Source organism: Cygnus atratus, chromosome 4, assembly GCF_013377495.2.
Source record: "Cygnus atratus isolate AKBS03 ecotype Queensland, Australia chromosome 4, CAtr_DNAZoo_HiC_assembly, whole genome shotgun sequence".
NCBI lineage: Eukaryota > Metazoa > Chordata > Aves > Anseriformes > Anatidae > Cygnus > Cygnus atratus.
Genome location: NC_066365.1, coordinates 12,270,357 through 12,286,377, shown reverse-complemented (window position 1 = coordinate 12,286,377; position 16,021 = coordinate 12,270,357). Strand labels below are relative to the sequence as shown.

Here is a 16,021-nt window from a genome sequence, read left to right as displayed (position 1 = left end):
GCAGTGGAGGTGTAGTTACCTACAAGTGCTGCTTCATTAATGTCCTCCTGTGTGTAAAATAAGAACTCAACGTTATCCACACTGGTAGAGGAACAAATGGTTGTCAAGACCATAGTGCAGAAGCCAGAAGGTAGCATTTCAGTTCTAAGTAAGTGCTTCACCAAACTGCGATCATTCACAGATGCCTAAGAGCTGTAGAGCTACTCATTTCATGATGGTTTTCAGTGAGATGTCTGCACCCCTAGCCCCAAAATGATGGATTCTTCAGAAGATTTTCTAAACCAATGGTTATATTTGCACTCTTTACCCTTGTGAAGGAAGAACAATGAAGACTCGTACAAATCTGAATCTGTTACCAGCTCTTTTTTTTTTTTTTTTTGTGGTCCGGAACTGTGGTAGTTGGTCCCCATCCCTTGCTCCCCAACGCCTGTGCTGCTAGCCTACTTCTCAATTTGATGCTACTCTGAAACACCAGGACACTGAATTGTGCGTGTATGCATCGGCTATACATTTTGTATGTTAATTGTATTACAGTGTTACATTCTTTACCTTGCACACCAAGCACGCGCAGCGTGGCTCTGGTTTGAGCTAGACACTTGGGAGGTATGAACTTTCCGTGTAATAGGCATTGAGACAACATTGCCATCCTATAGAAGAGAATTTTGAACAATAAAAATTTTAAATAGCAATCCCAGTTCTGTACGTTTAATCAAAAATACTCTAATAAAAGAGTACTTTGTTTAAAGTATTATTTTGTTTATTTAATATAATTGTTGTTCCTATTGGGAAGAGATGTCACAAGGTTATTCAAATCAGTCCTTCAGTGTGCTTGCTTCATTTACCTCAGATTATGGGCAATACCATTTTCTAAGGGTCTGGTTGGCGTGTGTGGCTATTATACCAAGACAGGGCTGGTATTTATGTATATTTTTGTTCAAACACATTCTTTATGAAATTTGGAGCCAGCCCCCGCGCTCCTGGCACCTGGAAGCCGTTGGCAGACGGAGGAAGGGACGGGAACCGTAAGCCGTAACCCGCCCCCCCCCCCCCCCCCCACCGGGACCGACCGCCCCCCGCTCCCTCAGCGAGGCGTCCGAGGCCCGGCCCTGCCCGCGGCTGCGGGGCGGAGCGCGGCGGGGCCCCGGTGCCGCCCCCGGGACGTGGCGGGGCGGCCTCACGGCCCTTCCTCTTCCGAGGGCAGGGCGGAGGGCTCCCGCTGACAAGATGGCGGCGGCGGCCAAGGCGGCCACCGCGGCGGCGGCGGCGGCGGCAGCGCTGTGGAGCGAGGTGAACCGCTGCGGGCAGAACGGCGACTTCGCCCGCGCCCTCAAGTCCGTTAATAAAAGTGAGTGCCGCCGCCATGGCGCCCTCAGGCGCACGGCCGGTGCCCGGTGGGGCTCCCCAGGGAGTTTTGTTGGGCTAGGAGGGGGTGAGGAGCCGGGTGGGGGGGCTGAGGGTCCCGTGTCCTGCCCTGGTAGGTCTGAGATTTGGGGTCACGTAATAAAATCGTCAGAATTTCTCCTCGGTCTTTCTCTGTGTCTTTTTTTCTGGCAGGAAGTGTTAGCATGTAAAACGTGTGCTTGTCTAGAGTCGTGCTGTTCTTCTACATCAGGCGCTTCTCTTCCTGCGTGTGCTTTATGTGGCACTGAGACAGGTTTTGGCACCGTGTTTTCTGTCTGGAAGTGAAGTGCCAATGAAAGGTTTGTTCAGGTGCACGCAGCTCCTTCGGTGCAGCTCTGTTCCAGGCATATTAGCAGAGCGGTCATTTCCAGTAAGTTCAGTGTTTATACCAGATTCTTTTACATTATCAGGGTTTCGTTCATGGCCTGAACAAAGGCAAGCCCTGCCAGGACCCTTTTAAAATGATGTGACCGTTTTCTTTAAAGATTTTTTTTCCAACTTTAACAATGTATGTCTCTTATAAAGCACTAATGTGTCTGATAACGAGTGAAATCATCATGTTTAAACTGTTTTATTTTCCAGTACTGCAGATTAGCAAAGACGATGTGACTGCACTTCATTGTAAAGTGGTGTGTCTTATCCAGAATGGGAGTTTTAAGGAAGCCCTCAGCGTAATCAACACCCACAGTAAAGTATTGTCCAGGTGAGTTGTGTCTTGCTGTGGCCTACAAAACATGAAACTCTAAGTCCCTGAGAAGTTGCTTCAGCTGGAAGGAGTGATTGACAGCAAAATCAAGAGCAGGAGGTGCTCAGAGCCATTGGAATTGGGGTTCTCAGTGAGACGCTGATTTCTTATGGGTGTGAGAGATGGTCTTGATCGGTTTGAGACAGCCTAATGGCTTGCTTTTTCTGTTGAAGAGATTGGTCGTGGAGGTAGCTGAAAACTAGAAAAGAGACAAATTATCCTTGTTGACATGGGTGAGCTCCATAGCTGGGACAAGGGAAGAAGACGTATTTCATGGGAGTGAAGAGAGGCAGGAGAAGCCCTTGCCAGTGGGAGCAAGCTGTTAGCTTTGCATGGCTTTCTCATCATACTGTTCCGCAGGGTCCTTTTCTTTGCCAGGCTGATAGCATTCAGCTTTTGAGGTGGTGCAAATGCTTTGTGCACGTTCTCAAAAATCAGGACCTTGAAGACAACTTGCGTTTTAGAACAAGTCAAACTTCTGTATTCCCTTTTAAGTCACTAAGTAGATTTAATTCTCTTCCTAATAAAGATGCTCTTAGTGCAATGACTAAGATAAAAATTGCTACCCAAGAACTGCCTGGCAGCAACACAGTATTTCAGATGCTATTGTTAAGGAACTTCCCAGAGAAGTGCCTTTTAGTATCAGAGCAATGAAGCTCTTCCTTGTTTATATAAGATAATAAATATTATTACCTTACTCACAAACTCCTTCTTTCCTGGGATGAAAGGGGTTTAATTTAAGTTTGTAGCTTGTTTTTTAGTACGTGATGGGGACAGGAGAAATTTCTCTGAATGTAACTGGCTTCAAGTTTTCTCTTCAGCTTGGCAGTACAGTGTGTCTCTCTGTCCTGCATAGCGGGGAAGGTGGTGGTTCTTGTTCTGTCCTGAAGTTGTCTTGTCCTTTACTCGTTTTTTCACTCATTGTTCCACTCATTTGTTTTAATTCTTAATGCCATTTGTGGTTTTTTTGTGTTTTTTTTTCAGACTCCCCTAATACTCAGCTGGGCTGAAATTATTTTAAATAGGGAGAGAAATGGCTGGTCACAAATGTCAGTCACTGCATTTGTGGCACTAGTGATGAACTGATGGAATTGCTGATTAATTTTCTTTTGGCTTAAGTGGTAGCTCAGGGGATAGCTGGAGCAGAGCATTCAAGGCTCTGCTTGCTTGATAATGTTTCCCTGCTGCTGTGAGCTTGGCTTTGAAGCCGATTTTATGCTGACATCAGCAAACACTTTTGCTGCAATTGCACTGTGCTGATATTTCAAAATAGGTTACTGTTAGCTTAATATCTAACAGCTAGGAGGAGCTGTGCTTTATACCACTTCCTTTCTCTCTCTGTGGGAGTTGATTATGTGTCTCTGACAGTTTGCAGTGACAATCTTCTGCTGTAGTGATATGCCTTCTCCTAGGGAAGGAGTCGCATAATGAAGCTTGCTGTTGTTTTGCCTTTAAACTTGATTCACATCACCAGTAGGAGGTCTGGGGAATTGCTGACTGTGTAAACATCTGATTTGAAATGACGTGTCAGGAGACACCAGAAAAAAAGGAGGCTCATCTTTAAGATGAAGTCTTGGTATTTCTTCTCTGGTGGATACGAAGTAGGTTAAAGATAGTTACAGCACTTGACAGATGAATTATTCAGTAATCTGGGATCATGCGCTCACCTCTGGTGCTTGGCTATTTGGGAACAGTGCCCAATTAGGGCTGCAAGCGTGTTCAGGTGGGTGAATGCTGTTGAATGAAGACTCCGTGTCTGCTATCAGCCTTTGTCTTGTCATTGCAGTGATGTTATTGCCTTCGAGAAGGCCTACTGTGAATACAGGTTGAATCGTATTGAAAATGCTCTCAAGACCATTCAGAGTGCCAGTCAGCAGACGGACAAACTGAAGGAGCTCTATGGACAAGTGGTAAGTACAAGCTTTTCTTCCTGGTGGCAGTTTCGTATGGATGCCTTGGCTCTCTAATGTGGGGCAACTATGGAGACAGAATTATCTTCTCTGTCTTAAAGGTATGGAGGGGTACAGTTTCCAGCTGCTCCAGTTTGCACGAAGCCTCAGCTGTCTGTAGAAGACAGACTAATTTTCTGACTGCCACTGAGCCAAAGCACTACATTCGTGACTCCCTCTCCCTTCCTGGGTCTGGCCTGATACGGTTTTAGAAGCTGAGGGGATGAAGGGTGGAGGTCGACTGATCAATTTTTTTTTTGTGGTTAAGCCCTCTTAATCTTCGCCATCAGATAGTTGTCCAGGAATGGTTTGTGGGACCTGATGTCTCAGGCGTTAGAGGTGAAGCAGAAGAGCTGTTTCTCCCAGGCTGATCAGAACAGTTTTGTGAAGACAGTTTTTGGCTGTCTTCTCTCAGTTGCATGAAAGGCTGTTCATTTAACTTTTCTTGTAGAGAGATTGACTAATCTGGAAAAAGGCTGTCTGAGAACAAAAGCTTATAAAATGCTGCTTCTAAAGAAGCTCCTTCAGGAGTTACAACTCTGCAGCCTTTATGTATATCTGCTCTTATTGCTTGAGTCCTAGCAAATAGAATTTGCCCATACAGGTAGATGCAAATGTTAGTAATGCTCAGCCTAAAATATATGATGCTGTGCTGCTGCCGATCCATGAGGAGGGAGAAAGGAGGCTGCAGTTATTGGCATAAAAAAAGGCAGGGAAATGCTGTTCTGAAGGCTAACCCCCTCCTGTTCTCAGCTGTACAGGTTGGAGCGTTACGATGACTGTCTGGTTGCATACCGGGATCTCATACGCAACTCCCAGGATGAGTATGAGGAAGAGAGAAAAACCAACCTCTCTGCTGTTGTGGCAGCACAAAGCACGTGGGAGAGAGTGATGCCAGTAAGTGCGTGCTTGTATGCGTGTAAGAGTGGCAGCCAGGGAATAAAGGATCTGGAGTCTTAGATCTCTAAAGGATGGAAACGCATTTCTGTCTCTTAATGACTTCTGTGTATATTCAAGATCATCTAGTGTTTCCTCCTCTAGAGGAATAAATGCAGTTATTGTTCATCGGGCTAACAAGTTAGGCTTCATCTTTGATTTCTAAGAACCTTGTTAGTAGATGACACGGTAGAGTGGGTGCATTTCCCTGAGCCTGCATTAGGCAGAGCACCTGTGACGACTAACATTTTCCTCTGTCTCATTATGCTCTTGTCCAGGGTAAAGCTAACTGCCTAGACCACCCTGTCATGATTGGGAATATTTTTGTTAATGAGTAGTGCAGATAGTGATGTTCTTGTTTTTCAGAAGTCTTTGTTTTGGAGATGTGCATGGCACGCTCAATTTTCTGTTCAGTGCTGCGGATCCTCTTCCTAGTTTTCTAGGGTAGTGGTTCTTACTCATCCTCTTCCAGCAGCATAAGCAGTCCCCAGGTTCAGGCTGGAGTTCAGTTGCTGCCTCGTTGATTGTGTCTGACTTCACTGTGCAGTATGAAGGAAGATCCTTTGCACTGTGACTTAAAATTTGCCAGTTGTATACCCTTTGAAAGTTGCCTCTAAAGTATAGGTTTCTGTAGAAAACTTATTTTGCAAGGAATGTACGTGAAGACTATAGCTTGTGTCTGCAGCCTGTCGAATCTGTATAGATAGTTACTGTTTATGCTGTGATATGTTTGTTTGCCATGCTAGGAGGATCTGGGCCTTCGAGAAACTACTTACGAGCTGTGTTATAACAGCGCATGCGCGTTGATCGGGCAAGGAAAGCTGAACGAAGCCATGAAGAAACTACGGAAAGCAGAAGGTAAAATCACGGTGAGGTGTGAGAAGCTGCGTGTGATAGAAGTAGTTACTTGCTCTCTCGACACACTTAAACAGAAAGAGGTTTGGACTGTCAATTTAAAAACTGACCAAGAGCAGAATTTTTTGTAGGTGTCCAGATGGTTCTGGGCAGAAGTGGTGTTTTTGCAGAAGCGTTCCTCTGCGGCTCTTTTCCAGAGCCACGCTGCGTGTAGCATCTCCTGGCTCTTTTCCAGCCCCCTGATTGGGGTGGAATCCCTTTCAGCAGTTTTTTTTTGAAGTGGGAAGCACACGTGAATGTGATTTCTTCTTGAAAATGTTTAATCTATTCTGACTCCTGGTTTTATTAGTCTGTATGCATGTGTGTGAGTTTGTATCTGTGTGTATATATATAACACTGAGGAAAAAAATGTCTTTCCAATCTGTTTGCTCTTGCACATGAATGTCAGTTCTATCCTGATTTTGACGATAGAATAGCAGCTCCCCCTTAAAACTGTTTTGAGCATGTGTAATTTTGAGGGGTTAGTGAATCCATGTGCTGTTTATGATAGTCCTCTGGAGAGGAAGACAAGTGATTGGTTTGAAGGCTGGACCGTTCAGTGGATAAGGAACTGGCTTGAAGGCCTAACCCAGAGAGTGGTGGTCAGTGGCTCTTGTCCAGGTGGAGGCTGGTGACGAGTGCTGTCCCTCAGGGGTCTGCCCTGGGACCAGTACTGTTTAATATCTTCATCAGTGACATAGAGGATGGGATTGAGTGCACCCTCAGCAAGTTTGCAGATGACACCAAGCTGAGCGGTGCAGCTGATACACCAGAAGGAAGGGATGCCATCCAGAGGGACCTGGACAGGCTGGAGAAGTGGGCCCACGTGAACCGCAAGAGGTTCAGTAAGTCCAAGTGCAGGGTGCTGCACATGGGCCGGGGCAATCCCAGACATGAGCACAGGCTGGGAGAAGAACTCACTGAGAGCAGCCCTGCAGAGAAGGACTTGGGGGTTCTGGTGGATGAAAAGCTTGACGTGAGCCAGCAGCGCGCGCTTGTAGGCTAGAAGGCCAGCTGCATCCTGGGCTGCATCAGCAGGGGAGTGGCCAGCAGGTGGAGGGAGGGGATTGTCCACCTTTTCTTTGACCTTGTGAGGCCCCACTTGGAGTACAGAGTCCAGGTCTGGAGCCCCCAACACAAGAAGGACGTGGGGCTGTTAGAGAAGGTCCAGAGGAGGGCCACAAAGTTGATTAGAGGGCTGAAGCACCTCCCCCAGGAAGAAGGGCCGAGAGAGCTGGGGATGTTCAGCCTGAAAGAGAGAAGGCTATGGGGAGACCTCATTGCAGCTTCTCAGTACTTAAAAGAGGGGAGACTTAGATTAGATGTTCGGAGGAAATTCTTCACTCAGAGGGTGGTGAGGCACTGGCACAGGCTGCCCAGAGAGGTTGTGGATGCCCCATCCCTGGAGGTGTTCAGGGCCAAGTTGGACGAGGCCCTGGGCAACCTGATCTGGTGGGTGGCATCCCCGCCCATGGCGGGGGGGTGGGGTGTTGGAACTGGATGGTCTTTAAGGTCCCTTCCAACCCAAGCTGTATGATTCTGTGTTTTGGTGAGATACATGAGAAAGTTAAGAAGTGAGTGATACTTGTACTGAAAGCTTTTCTAGTGATGCAGAAGTTTCAGGATCAGCATCTGCAAGGGATACATGAAAACAGTATGTACTCCCACATGCTTCTAGGCTGTTTTTTCCCCTAAGCGCTCTAAATTCTGTTCTTCCATTTGTTTTTGCTTCTAGAGCTGTGTCGCCAGTCACTCTCAGAAGACACTGTAAGTTGTTGATGTTGTTCTGGAAAGTGTTTACTTCTCACCAGCATGAATGAGGGTGTGGTCATAAAATGTTAAAAAATAATAAAAAAAAAAAAATATAGCCATATGACAGGCAAAGCTGCTAACGTGGTATTACCCAGCAAGACATGCCACCGCTGCTGGTACCAGCTGGTGAGGCTGGAGCAGCAGCAATCGTGGCTGTTGCAGAAGTGTAACACCACAAGTTGCTGCTGTGCTTCTTGCACGGTTGCATGTGCTGGTCCAGGCGGGATGGTTACAGGTTGTCTGGAACCTCCCCGTGACCTATCCGTGCTATGGGTGAGCACGCTGACTGGGTGATGGGAAGCTTAGGTGACTTGCAGTCACTGGTTGGTTCAAGCAGAGGGGTAAATTCAGTGCATAAACTAAGGGTATCTTCAGACTTAGAGTAGCAGGTGGAGCTTTCTTTTCTCTTGGTTCAGCCCAGATGTGCTTGTATTTGTGCTGTGGCTTCACGTGTAGTGGCTGGGGTTCTTTGTTGCTAATGCTACTCAAGACAGCTCATAAACATTTGCCTGCAGAACGCTGAAACAAGGGAAAGAGACTTCAGATTGCAGCTTTTTTTCCCCCCCTCGATTTTCCTTCAGGACGTGACTGAGGAAGACATTGAGGCTGAACTGGCCATTATTCACGGTCAGATGGCGTATATCATGCAACTGCAGGGTCGTACAGAGGATGCCCTACAGCTCTACAATCAAATAATCAAGCTGAAGTAGGAGCTTTTCTAAAACTAGTATTCATTCTTCCATCTGTAGAGAGACCACTGTTTAATAGCAATGTGTTTTCTCCTTTTTTATCTGCAGGCCAACAGATGTAGGACTACTTGCTGTCATTGCAAATAACATCATCACAATTAACAAGGTATAGAATTACCTTGCTCCTTTCAGCGTGGCCCTTCCTTGTGGCTACTCAAGTTGTCTGTTTCTGTGAAGAGAGGGGGATAATCAGGGAAGACGTTTTCCCTAAACAGTAGTTAAATCACAGACACAGAGAACTTCTCTTGTTGAAGGAATGTATTGAAATCATGCTGTGTGATTTTTTTTTTTTTTTTTTTTTTCCCCAGGACCAAAACGTTTTTGACTCAAAGAAAAAGGTCAAGCTGACCAATGCGGAAGGTGTTGAGCATAAACTCTCCAAGAAACAGCTCCAGGCGATTGAATTCAACAAAGCTTTGCTGGCAATGTACACTAACCAGGTAGGAGAAACTGATCTGAAGTAGTTGACTACAGACTTAGCACCATCCACAGGAGTTTGACTAGGCATAAATGGATGTGCAGCCAGTAGAAGATACAACCACTTGGCTTAGGCACATAGGTGGGGAAAAATCCCTAAAAAAAAATAGAAGAGCCTGTTGTGTGGTGACTTGAGTGTTGCTGTAGGGAGTACAACGTGGAGATGACTAGGATGAGATGGAATGGGTTTGTGGGGTTCTTAGATGCATCTGAACTGCTACTAAGAGGTTTTGTTCTTGGCTCTCTGTACCTATTTCAGGGAAGCCATTGCTAGCAGCTGATCTAAGATATAACTGGTAGGTTAGTCCTAAATTAGGTGCTTGCAGAGGTTGAGCAAAGTATATTCTCTTCCCCCTCCTCAGGCGGATCAGTGTCGCAAGCTGTCAGCAAGCCTGCAGTCACAGAGCCCTGAGCATCTGCTCCCTGTGCTCATCCAGGCTGCCCAGCTGTGTCGTGAGAAGCAGCATGCAAAGGCCATAGGGCTTCTGCAGGTAAGTTAAGAGAAGTACTCCTTTGGCCTTGCTCCCTTTAAACTTGTTCTGTGTGTTCTCTTGCGCGCTCTTACCCTTTGTTTTGTCTTGTTTAAATACCCAGGGATATCTGACTGTGCTTATTATGGTTTAGTTTAATGCCTCTGGAAAGCATTTACACCCAAATGAGCCATGCTGCTTTTAAAGGGAGATAGTTCCCTTGCACCTCTGATATTTGTTAGAAAACTTCTTCTAGGGTAAGCAGTGGGCTCTGTGGCTCTACTCACAAGCAGTTTACAACAGCCTCCTTTTGGAAGGAATGAGCGGCCTGGGATTGAAATCTTGACAGGACACTGGGCCACTGGCACAGTTTGGGGTCCTCGTCTGCTGCATGCTGAAGCCTGCACTTACTGGAAAGCTTTCCTTGGCTCTTGCCAGCTTCCTGGGACTGAGCATGAGGTCCAGTTCACCAGAGCAGCAGCCTGGTGCCCGTGCACATGCTGAGTTGTTCTGTCCTCTGATTCCCAGGACTTTGCAGAGCAGCACCCTGCCAACGCAGCTGAGATCAAACTGACGATGGCCCAGCTAAAAATTGCTCAAGGTATCCAGTGTCTTCCCTTCTTGCGAAACTGTCAATACGTAATAATGGTTTAAGGCTTGGGGGGAAATGGGCTTTAGGGCAATTTCTGTTGCAGTCACTCTTGTGGTAGGTGCAGAGCAGAGATGCTTTCAGTCAGGTATTCTATAGAGAGAGCTATGGCAGGATGGACCTTATAGCTTAGTGCCTGCATGTTAAAGCTCCACAGATCCCTCGCAGAGCTACCCACAATCTTTGTGAATGACAGGGCTGAAGCTGTTTTGGGGCAAGGGGTGTCTTGGGAGCAGGGTTGGGGCTTCTTGATGGTAACATTCCTGCGTAAAGTCAGAACTTGTTTGCAAAAGGTTGCCCCTGATCCCCCGTAGGATGTGGCAAGGGCAGGAAGGGGGTCCCCTGTGTGAAGGTGTGTCCTTCGTTCCTGGAAATGAGGGAGATAGTTTTAAGAAGGGGATCGCTTTGTCCCCATTGTTTACCTTTGGCAGGAACCAGTGGAAGTTCACAGGCTAGTCCCTTGCCCTGTCCAGCAGCCAGGATGAAGTGTCAGTGTGGCACTAAGGGCATGTCCTTCCCTCTCTTACAGGCAGTGTCACCAAAGCCTGTATGATTCTGAGGAGCATAGAGGAACTGCAGCACAAACCTGGTATGGTAAGTAAAACTCCTTGCTCTGGGTCACCTCTAGTTGTGTTTAGGGTGTCTGTATCTCATTTCTTCAGCACTGATTTTTTTTTTTATGGCTATTGGGGTAGAGACTGGGGGGGAGAAAAAAAGTTTCTAGTGAAACTGTGTCCAGTGGCAAGCAAAGGAAGTGCCAAGACAAGAAATTTCTTTCTGTGAATGCAGTCCTAAGCTTGTACTGTAGGAGAAGGATTGTCGGTGACATTTCTTTGGGAGGGACTCAGGTAGGAATGTCTTGCCTGGGTATCCTGCCTGTCACCATAGCTGCTTTTTAGGGACAGATCAAAAAGCTCACATTGACTCTGTCTTGAGGAAATCTTGTGAATTAAATGCTGACTCTCTGTCTACAGAAAGCTTGTGTGAGGATCTGTTATAAGCTGCTCTTGAACGTTTGCAGGTGTCTGCGCTGGTGACGATGTATAGTCATGAAGAAGACATTGACAGTGCCATCGAGGTCTTCACACAGGCTATCCAGTGGTATCAGCAATTCCAGGCAAGTCAGTGCCGAGGAGGTAACGCAGTCTTTTCTAGGTAGTCCAAGCTCAGCTTTTCCCACTGATGCACAGCCTCAGCAGTTCATCCAGCTGGGGTTTTGGAGAGCTACGAGCTCCTGTTTTGTAAGCATTTGTTTTATCACTGCTGTATTATTTTAGATGTGTTGCAAAGAAGGAGAAGCAGATCCTTACTTTTCCTGTCAGATTAGGAGAGTGGGAGCTATGGGTGCCCAAATATAACAGTCAGGCCTCCTCTCTGATTAGAAAGCACTGTGGATCAATGAGCAAGCTGCCTCATCCCATACAGTCTTGCCTCACGTTCTAGAGTGCAAAGATGGTCTGCTTTCTGTATGACAGTGCTAACTCAGTTCTCCCTGGCCAGGTCTCTGGGGCGTTAAAGCCAGCTAGAGCTGGGCTCCATGTTGTGAAATTAAAGACCTAATTACAGCTGCTCTGTCTTTCAGCCAGAGTCTCCTGTTCATTTGTCACTGATAAGGGAAGCTGCTAACTTCAAATTGAAGCATGGCAGGAAGAAGGAAGCAATCAGCGACTTGGAGGAGCTCTGGAAGTGAGTTGTGTGGTTGCTGAACAGGGAGGTCTGCCCACAGACCTCTGCAAGCTGCCTGGTGCCAGGTTGTTTTTGACAATGCTGGTTCACCAGCAGCCCTCTTGTAGAGCTGCTTTTGTGCAGAGGTTCCAATGCAAAGCCATGTTTGTGAAGGTAGGGGATCATTCGTTTGGTCTGTAGCTGACGTTCACTTGAAAACCTGATTGACTTGTCCTGGAGAACTCTTATGTGCAGTGAAGGTTACTTTGGTGACTGGGACACGTGGTTTTTTTCTAGTGCTGCATAAACCATGGCTGTCTTAAGTTTTCATTTTTTTTTTAATTCACTTGGTGGGATATGAGGGAGTTCTGTTAATTTGCCTTCGCAACTGGGCCTTCAGGGGGTTTTGTCTTTCATTGCCTGCTTTGTGATAGTGTGATGATATCTGCTCCTCTCTCTGCATCAGTGATGTTTGGTGATGGTCTCTGTAGGAGACCACAGACTGGCATACCTGTCCCCACAGATAGCAGCCGTGCTCTGGTAGCATGCAACAGGTGGTGATACCAGGCTTTGGGATGAGTGTATGACTTGATCCTTCTGTTTTTTCTTCTCCAAAGGCAAAACCCGAAAGATGTGCACACTCTGGCACAGCTCATCTCTGCCTACTCCCTTGTGGACCCTGAAAAAGCTAAAGTGTATCCTTTTGGTGCCAAGGCATTTATTTGGGCATTGCTTCCTTGGATTTCAGTTGTGTGGGGAATTTGGACTCGTTCTCACCTGAAGAAAGGCAAGGAACATCTCCAGTTGGGTATCCAGGCCAAGTTTTCTGGAGCTGCTTTATTTTCTAACTGGTGTGATTACTGTGAAATTCCAAGACCGTTTTGTCTTTGGCCTCCTCTCTGAGATGTAGTAATTTAAGACAGTGAGGAACCAAAAATAGGAGCTCCTCCATCTTTTCTGTTGCAGTCTTGGACCTGTGGTAGTAATGCAGGACTGTGCCCAGCAGAATACGGCTAAACTCTCCCTGACCCAAAAATCAGGTTCCCATACAGCTTTTGCCATCTAGAACAGCTTTCAGAGTAAGTTGTTGCTTCTGTCCCCCACCTCAAAGAAGGGAAAAATGAGGCAGAGGGCAATTAAGCAGCTCACTCCAGCTTGGGCAGGGAGCTGGGGCTGGCCCTGTAGGTCTGCCTGGTATATTGCCATCAGGCTGAATTTATTCGAGCTGACGTTTTCCTTTGGTACCTGAACAAAGATGGGTGTTTATCTCTGGTTGCTGCTTGCCAGTTGCACGTTACCTGTTCCGGTTTGCATCCCTGAACTCTTCCTTTGCAGTCTCAGCAAACATTTGCCTTCCTCGGACACCATGTCACTGAAGGTAGATGTTGATGCCCTGGAGAACTCCCATGGAGCGACTTATGTTCGGAAGAAAGCTGGGAAACTCACTGGAGACAACCAGCAGAAAGAGCAAGGGTAGCGTGCTGCTTTGGCTCTGGCACAGTCATTCTTTGGGATGGCACGAGAGCCACACCTGATGTGGCAGGGGTATTGGTGTAGCAGATGTGCTGGTGGAAGGGGAGCCTGTTGTGTAACTGCAGGGAGCTTTGGATAGCAGCAGACCAAGTTTTTAGAGAGATGGGGATGGTTTAGCTTCTTCCAGAACTAGCTTTTGGTTGATTTCTCTGCTGTGTCACAGTGGCTGTTTCCCTGCTTGCTTTTCAGACAAGGGGAGGTGAAGAAAAAGAAGAAGAAGAAGAAAGGTAAGTTTTACTTCCTAGATGTTGATAAGGCACAGATCCAGAGAGCTGGCCAGATTGTTTCTTCTGGTAGCTAACCCTGAGCTCCCTGGGAGCTGGAGCCCTTTGCTGGGACTAGTGAACTGAGGTGTTCGTGACTGATCGCTCATCCTGTGCGGGGCATCTCTCCACAGAAGCGAGAGCAGCTCCCTGACAGGACATTTGCAATGTAATGTGTTGTGGGTTGCTGGGGTCTGTGTACTTCCTCTCTGCAGACAACCCCTGTGTGTCCTTTGTTGATGCCTCTCTAGCGTGTTGACCCCCATCTCACTTCCTGGCACTGGCTATTCTGCAGGAAAGCTGCCCAAGAACTACGACCCCAAGGTAACTCCTGACCCTGAGCGGTGGCTTCCAATGCGAGAACGTTCCTACTATCGTGGACGGAAGAAGGGGAAGAAGAAGGATCAGGTTGGCAAAGGAACTCAGGGTTCAACCACAGCTGGTTCCTCTGAACTGTAAGTACCCAGTGCTGGGTTTGGTGTGGGGAATGACTCCTGGGTGGCTCGGAAGTGTGGCTTTGTGCTTTCCTGTGGCTCTGTCACCTCACCAGCCCTGGGTAGCACAACTGAAGCTGCACTTTGTCACTTGAACCTTCTACCCGGTGCTCTTCCAGAAGTTCCCTATAATTAACTGAGAACCAAAATGATATGATAGGCGTGCTTGAAGGTGCCAAGGTGCAAATAAAATCCCAGAAGTCTTTTAATGTGCTTTTCTTAGCTTTGAAGACTAGATGAATTTTGCATGCCCCCTCTCAACCTATTTGCTTTTGTCTTTTGGTTACTGGAGAACCATTAGCCATTATTTGGGAAAATACTGTACATTCCTCTAACCTGATCTTGATTTGAGCTGGAATCAGAGTTTTCCTTTACGTATGAGTCCTCACAGCAAGCTGGTGACTTACTAGCATCTGGGAGAAGGAAGTACGTTTAAAATACTAGCAACATAGGGAACTGATAGTTGTGGATGATACAGCTCTTCTTTATACAGCTCTCTCAAAATGGAAGCATGAAAAGCCTTTTGTGGTACTGTTAGTTTGAGCGGTGTTTGCAAAGAGAGCTGGCACAAAGGTGCCTTTGTCATTAAGGAGAAAAAAGGATGTTGGTCTGCAACTGCATGTCTGGGGGCCCTAAAAGGGTTTTCTTGCATTTGCATGAGTGTCAACTGTCTATTCAGAAGTTGAAAGCCTTGCTTTTGTTGTTGGGATTTCTGCTGTCTGATGAGCATCAGTTAGAAGGTGACTGCCTGTCCTTCGAGACAAGTTCCCATCATCCATCAACCCTTCTGTGTACACTGAAGCTCATTTAAGATGAGCAAGATCTCCTTGCTTGAGTGCTCTCACATCCATGGTGGTGGTGTAATGCTATTTTATATGATAGCTAAGCTACTCTATCTTTTGCTCTCAGCTTCCTGCCCAGCTGTTGCTACACTGCCATATCTTGCAGGTGTTTGTGAACCCATGTGGTGTATTTTTCTCTTGTCCTCCCTGTAGGGATGCCAGCAGGACTGCCAGCAGCCCACCTACCTCCCCTCGGCCCGGCAGTGCTGCAGCTGTATCGGCTGCAAGTAACGTCATCCCTCCCAGGCACCAGAAACCTGCTGGTGCCCCAGCCACCAAGAAGAAACAACAGCAGAAGAAGAAGAAAGGGGGTAAAAGCGGATGGTAAAAAGCAGGATGTGTAACCTCCCTCCCTCAGTAGGTGATGCTGGTTGCATAATAAAGGTCAAAAGCCAGTGGTGGTGAAAGACTCGTGGCATCCAAATCTCTCTGTGCTCTGGGAGGAGATGGGCTGGTATAGACACCATGATATGTCTGCTCACCAAGTTGTCTTCCTTACATCAGTTCCCACTGTGGCTCATCTTCCTCCAAAACCGTGTTAGTATGGAGCATAAATCAGAATAAGGAGCCCCACTGAGTATGTTTGGGGGGCTGCTATGCCTCCTGCTCTCAAGCAGGAGGCCTGGGGCGCTACATGCGGGAGCAGCTGTGGTACTGTCACAAGGGAACAAGGGTGGGTGAAAAGGACGATGGTCTTATTTGGTTCTCTCTTGTGCCTCTGGGGAACTGCATTCTGAACTGTAAATACACACAGAGCTTGTAGCTTATTTCTGGAATGAGATCTGTTCCATATGTGCAGCCCCAGGAGGTGCATGCTTCCCAGCTCCTGCTCCAACTCCTGTTTTAGTTGTTAGCAGCAATTACTTGCTGGGACAGCATACCGGATTTGCGAAGGCCTGTTTTTGAGAGTAGCAAGCTCCCTTGAAAGTTGGAGTAGTGATGCCTTGCATCTCTTCTCTCCAACGCTTTCACCAACTGCAAGTTAGAAGCTGGGTTGTTGGGCTTAAATGTTTAGCTACATCCCCCAGCGAGGGTTAGGAAAGTCCTCTTTTCTTCATCAAGCTCTAACAGCCCTCTCTGCAGGTTGATTTTCATGTTTCCCCTTTCAAGACTGCAAATCTAACTTCTCTGCTGTTGCACCC

The 16,021-nt window shown here is 47.0% G+C and overlaps 1 protein-coding gene across 2 annotated transcripts; it reads left to right on the top strand.

The window, feature by feature from the left end:
* The first annotated feature begins 1,137 nt into the window (after positions 1–1,137).
* SRP72 (signal recognition particle 72) lies at positions 1,138–15,286 on the top strand. Of its 2 annotated transcripts, none has more exons than XM_035545748.2 (19): positions 1,138–1,345; positions 1,984–2,104; positions 3,933–4,056; positions 4,849–4,992; positions 5,778–5,889; positions 7,661–7,692; positions 8,319–8,443; positions 8,535–8,592; positions 8,795–8,926; positions 9,326–9,454; positions 9,962–10,034; positions 10,612–10,676; positions 11,104–11,199; positions 11,665–11,768; positions 12,365–12,442; positions 13,083–13,220; positions 13,470–13,507; positions 13,839–13,998; positions 15,033–15,286. In XM_035545748.2, exons 1-19 carry the CDS (start codon positions 1,225–1,227, stop codon positions 15,205–15,207), a joined length of 2,025 nt encoding a protein of 674 aa, XP_035401641.1. In that variant the 5' UTR covers positions 1,138–1,224; the 3' UTR covers positions 15,208–15,286. The 2 variants fall into 2 exon arrangements, with proteins under 2 accessions (XP_035401641.1, XP_050566286.1); XM_050710329.1 differs by having other exon boundaries at positions 1,172–1,345; positions 11,104–11,203; positions 11,669–11,768.
* The last annotated feature ends 735 nt before the right edge of the window (positions 15,287–16,021 follow it).

Bases quoted from the DNA above. Each gene is read 5' to 3' on its own strand.
- SRP72 (XM_035545748.2), top strand. From the start codon at position 1,225: ATGGCGGCGGCGGCCAAGGCGGCCACCGCGGCGGCGGCGGCGGCGGCA. The intron at 1,346-1,983 runs GTGAGTGCCGCC...TTTATTTTCCAG, and splicing joins CCTCAAGTCCGTTAATAAAA to TACTGCAGATTAGCAAAGAC. The intron at 11,200-11,664 runs GCAAGTCAGTGC...TCTGTCTTTCAG, and splicing joins AGTGGTATCAGCAATTCCAG to CCAGAGTCTCCTGTTCATTT.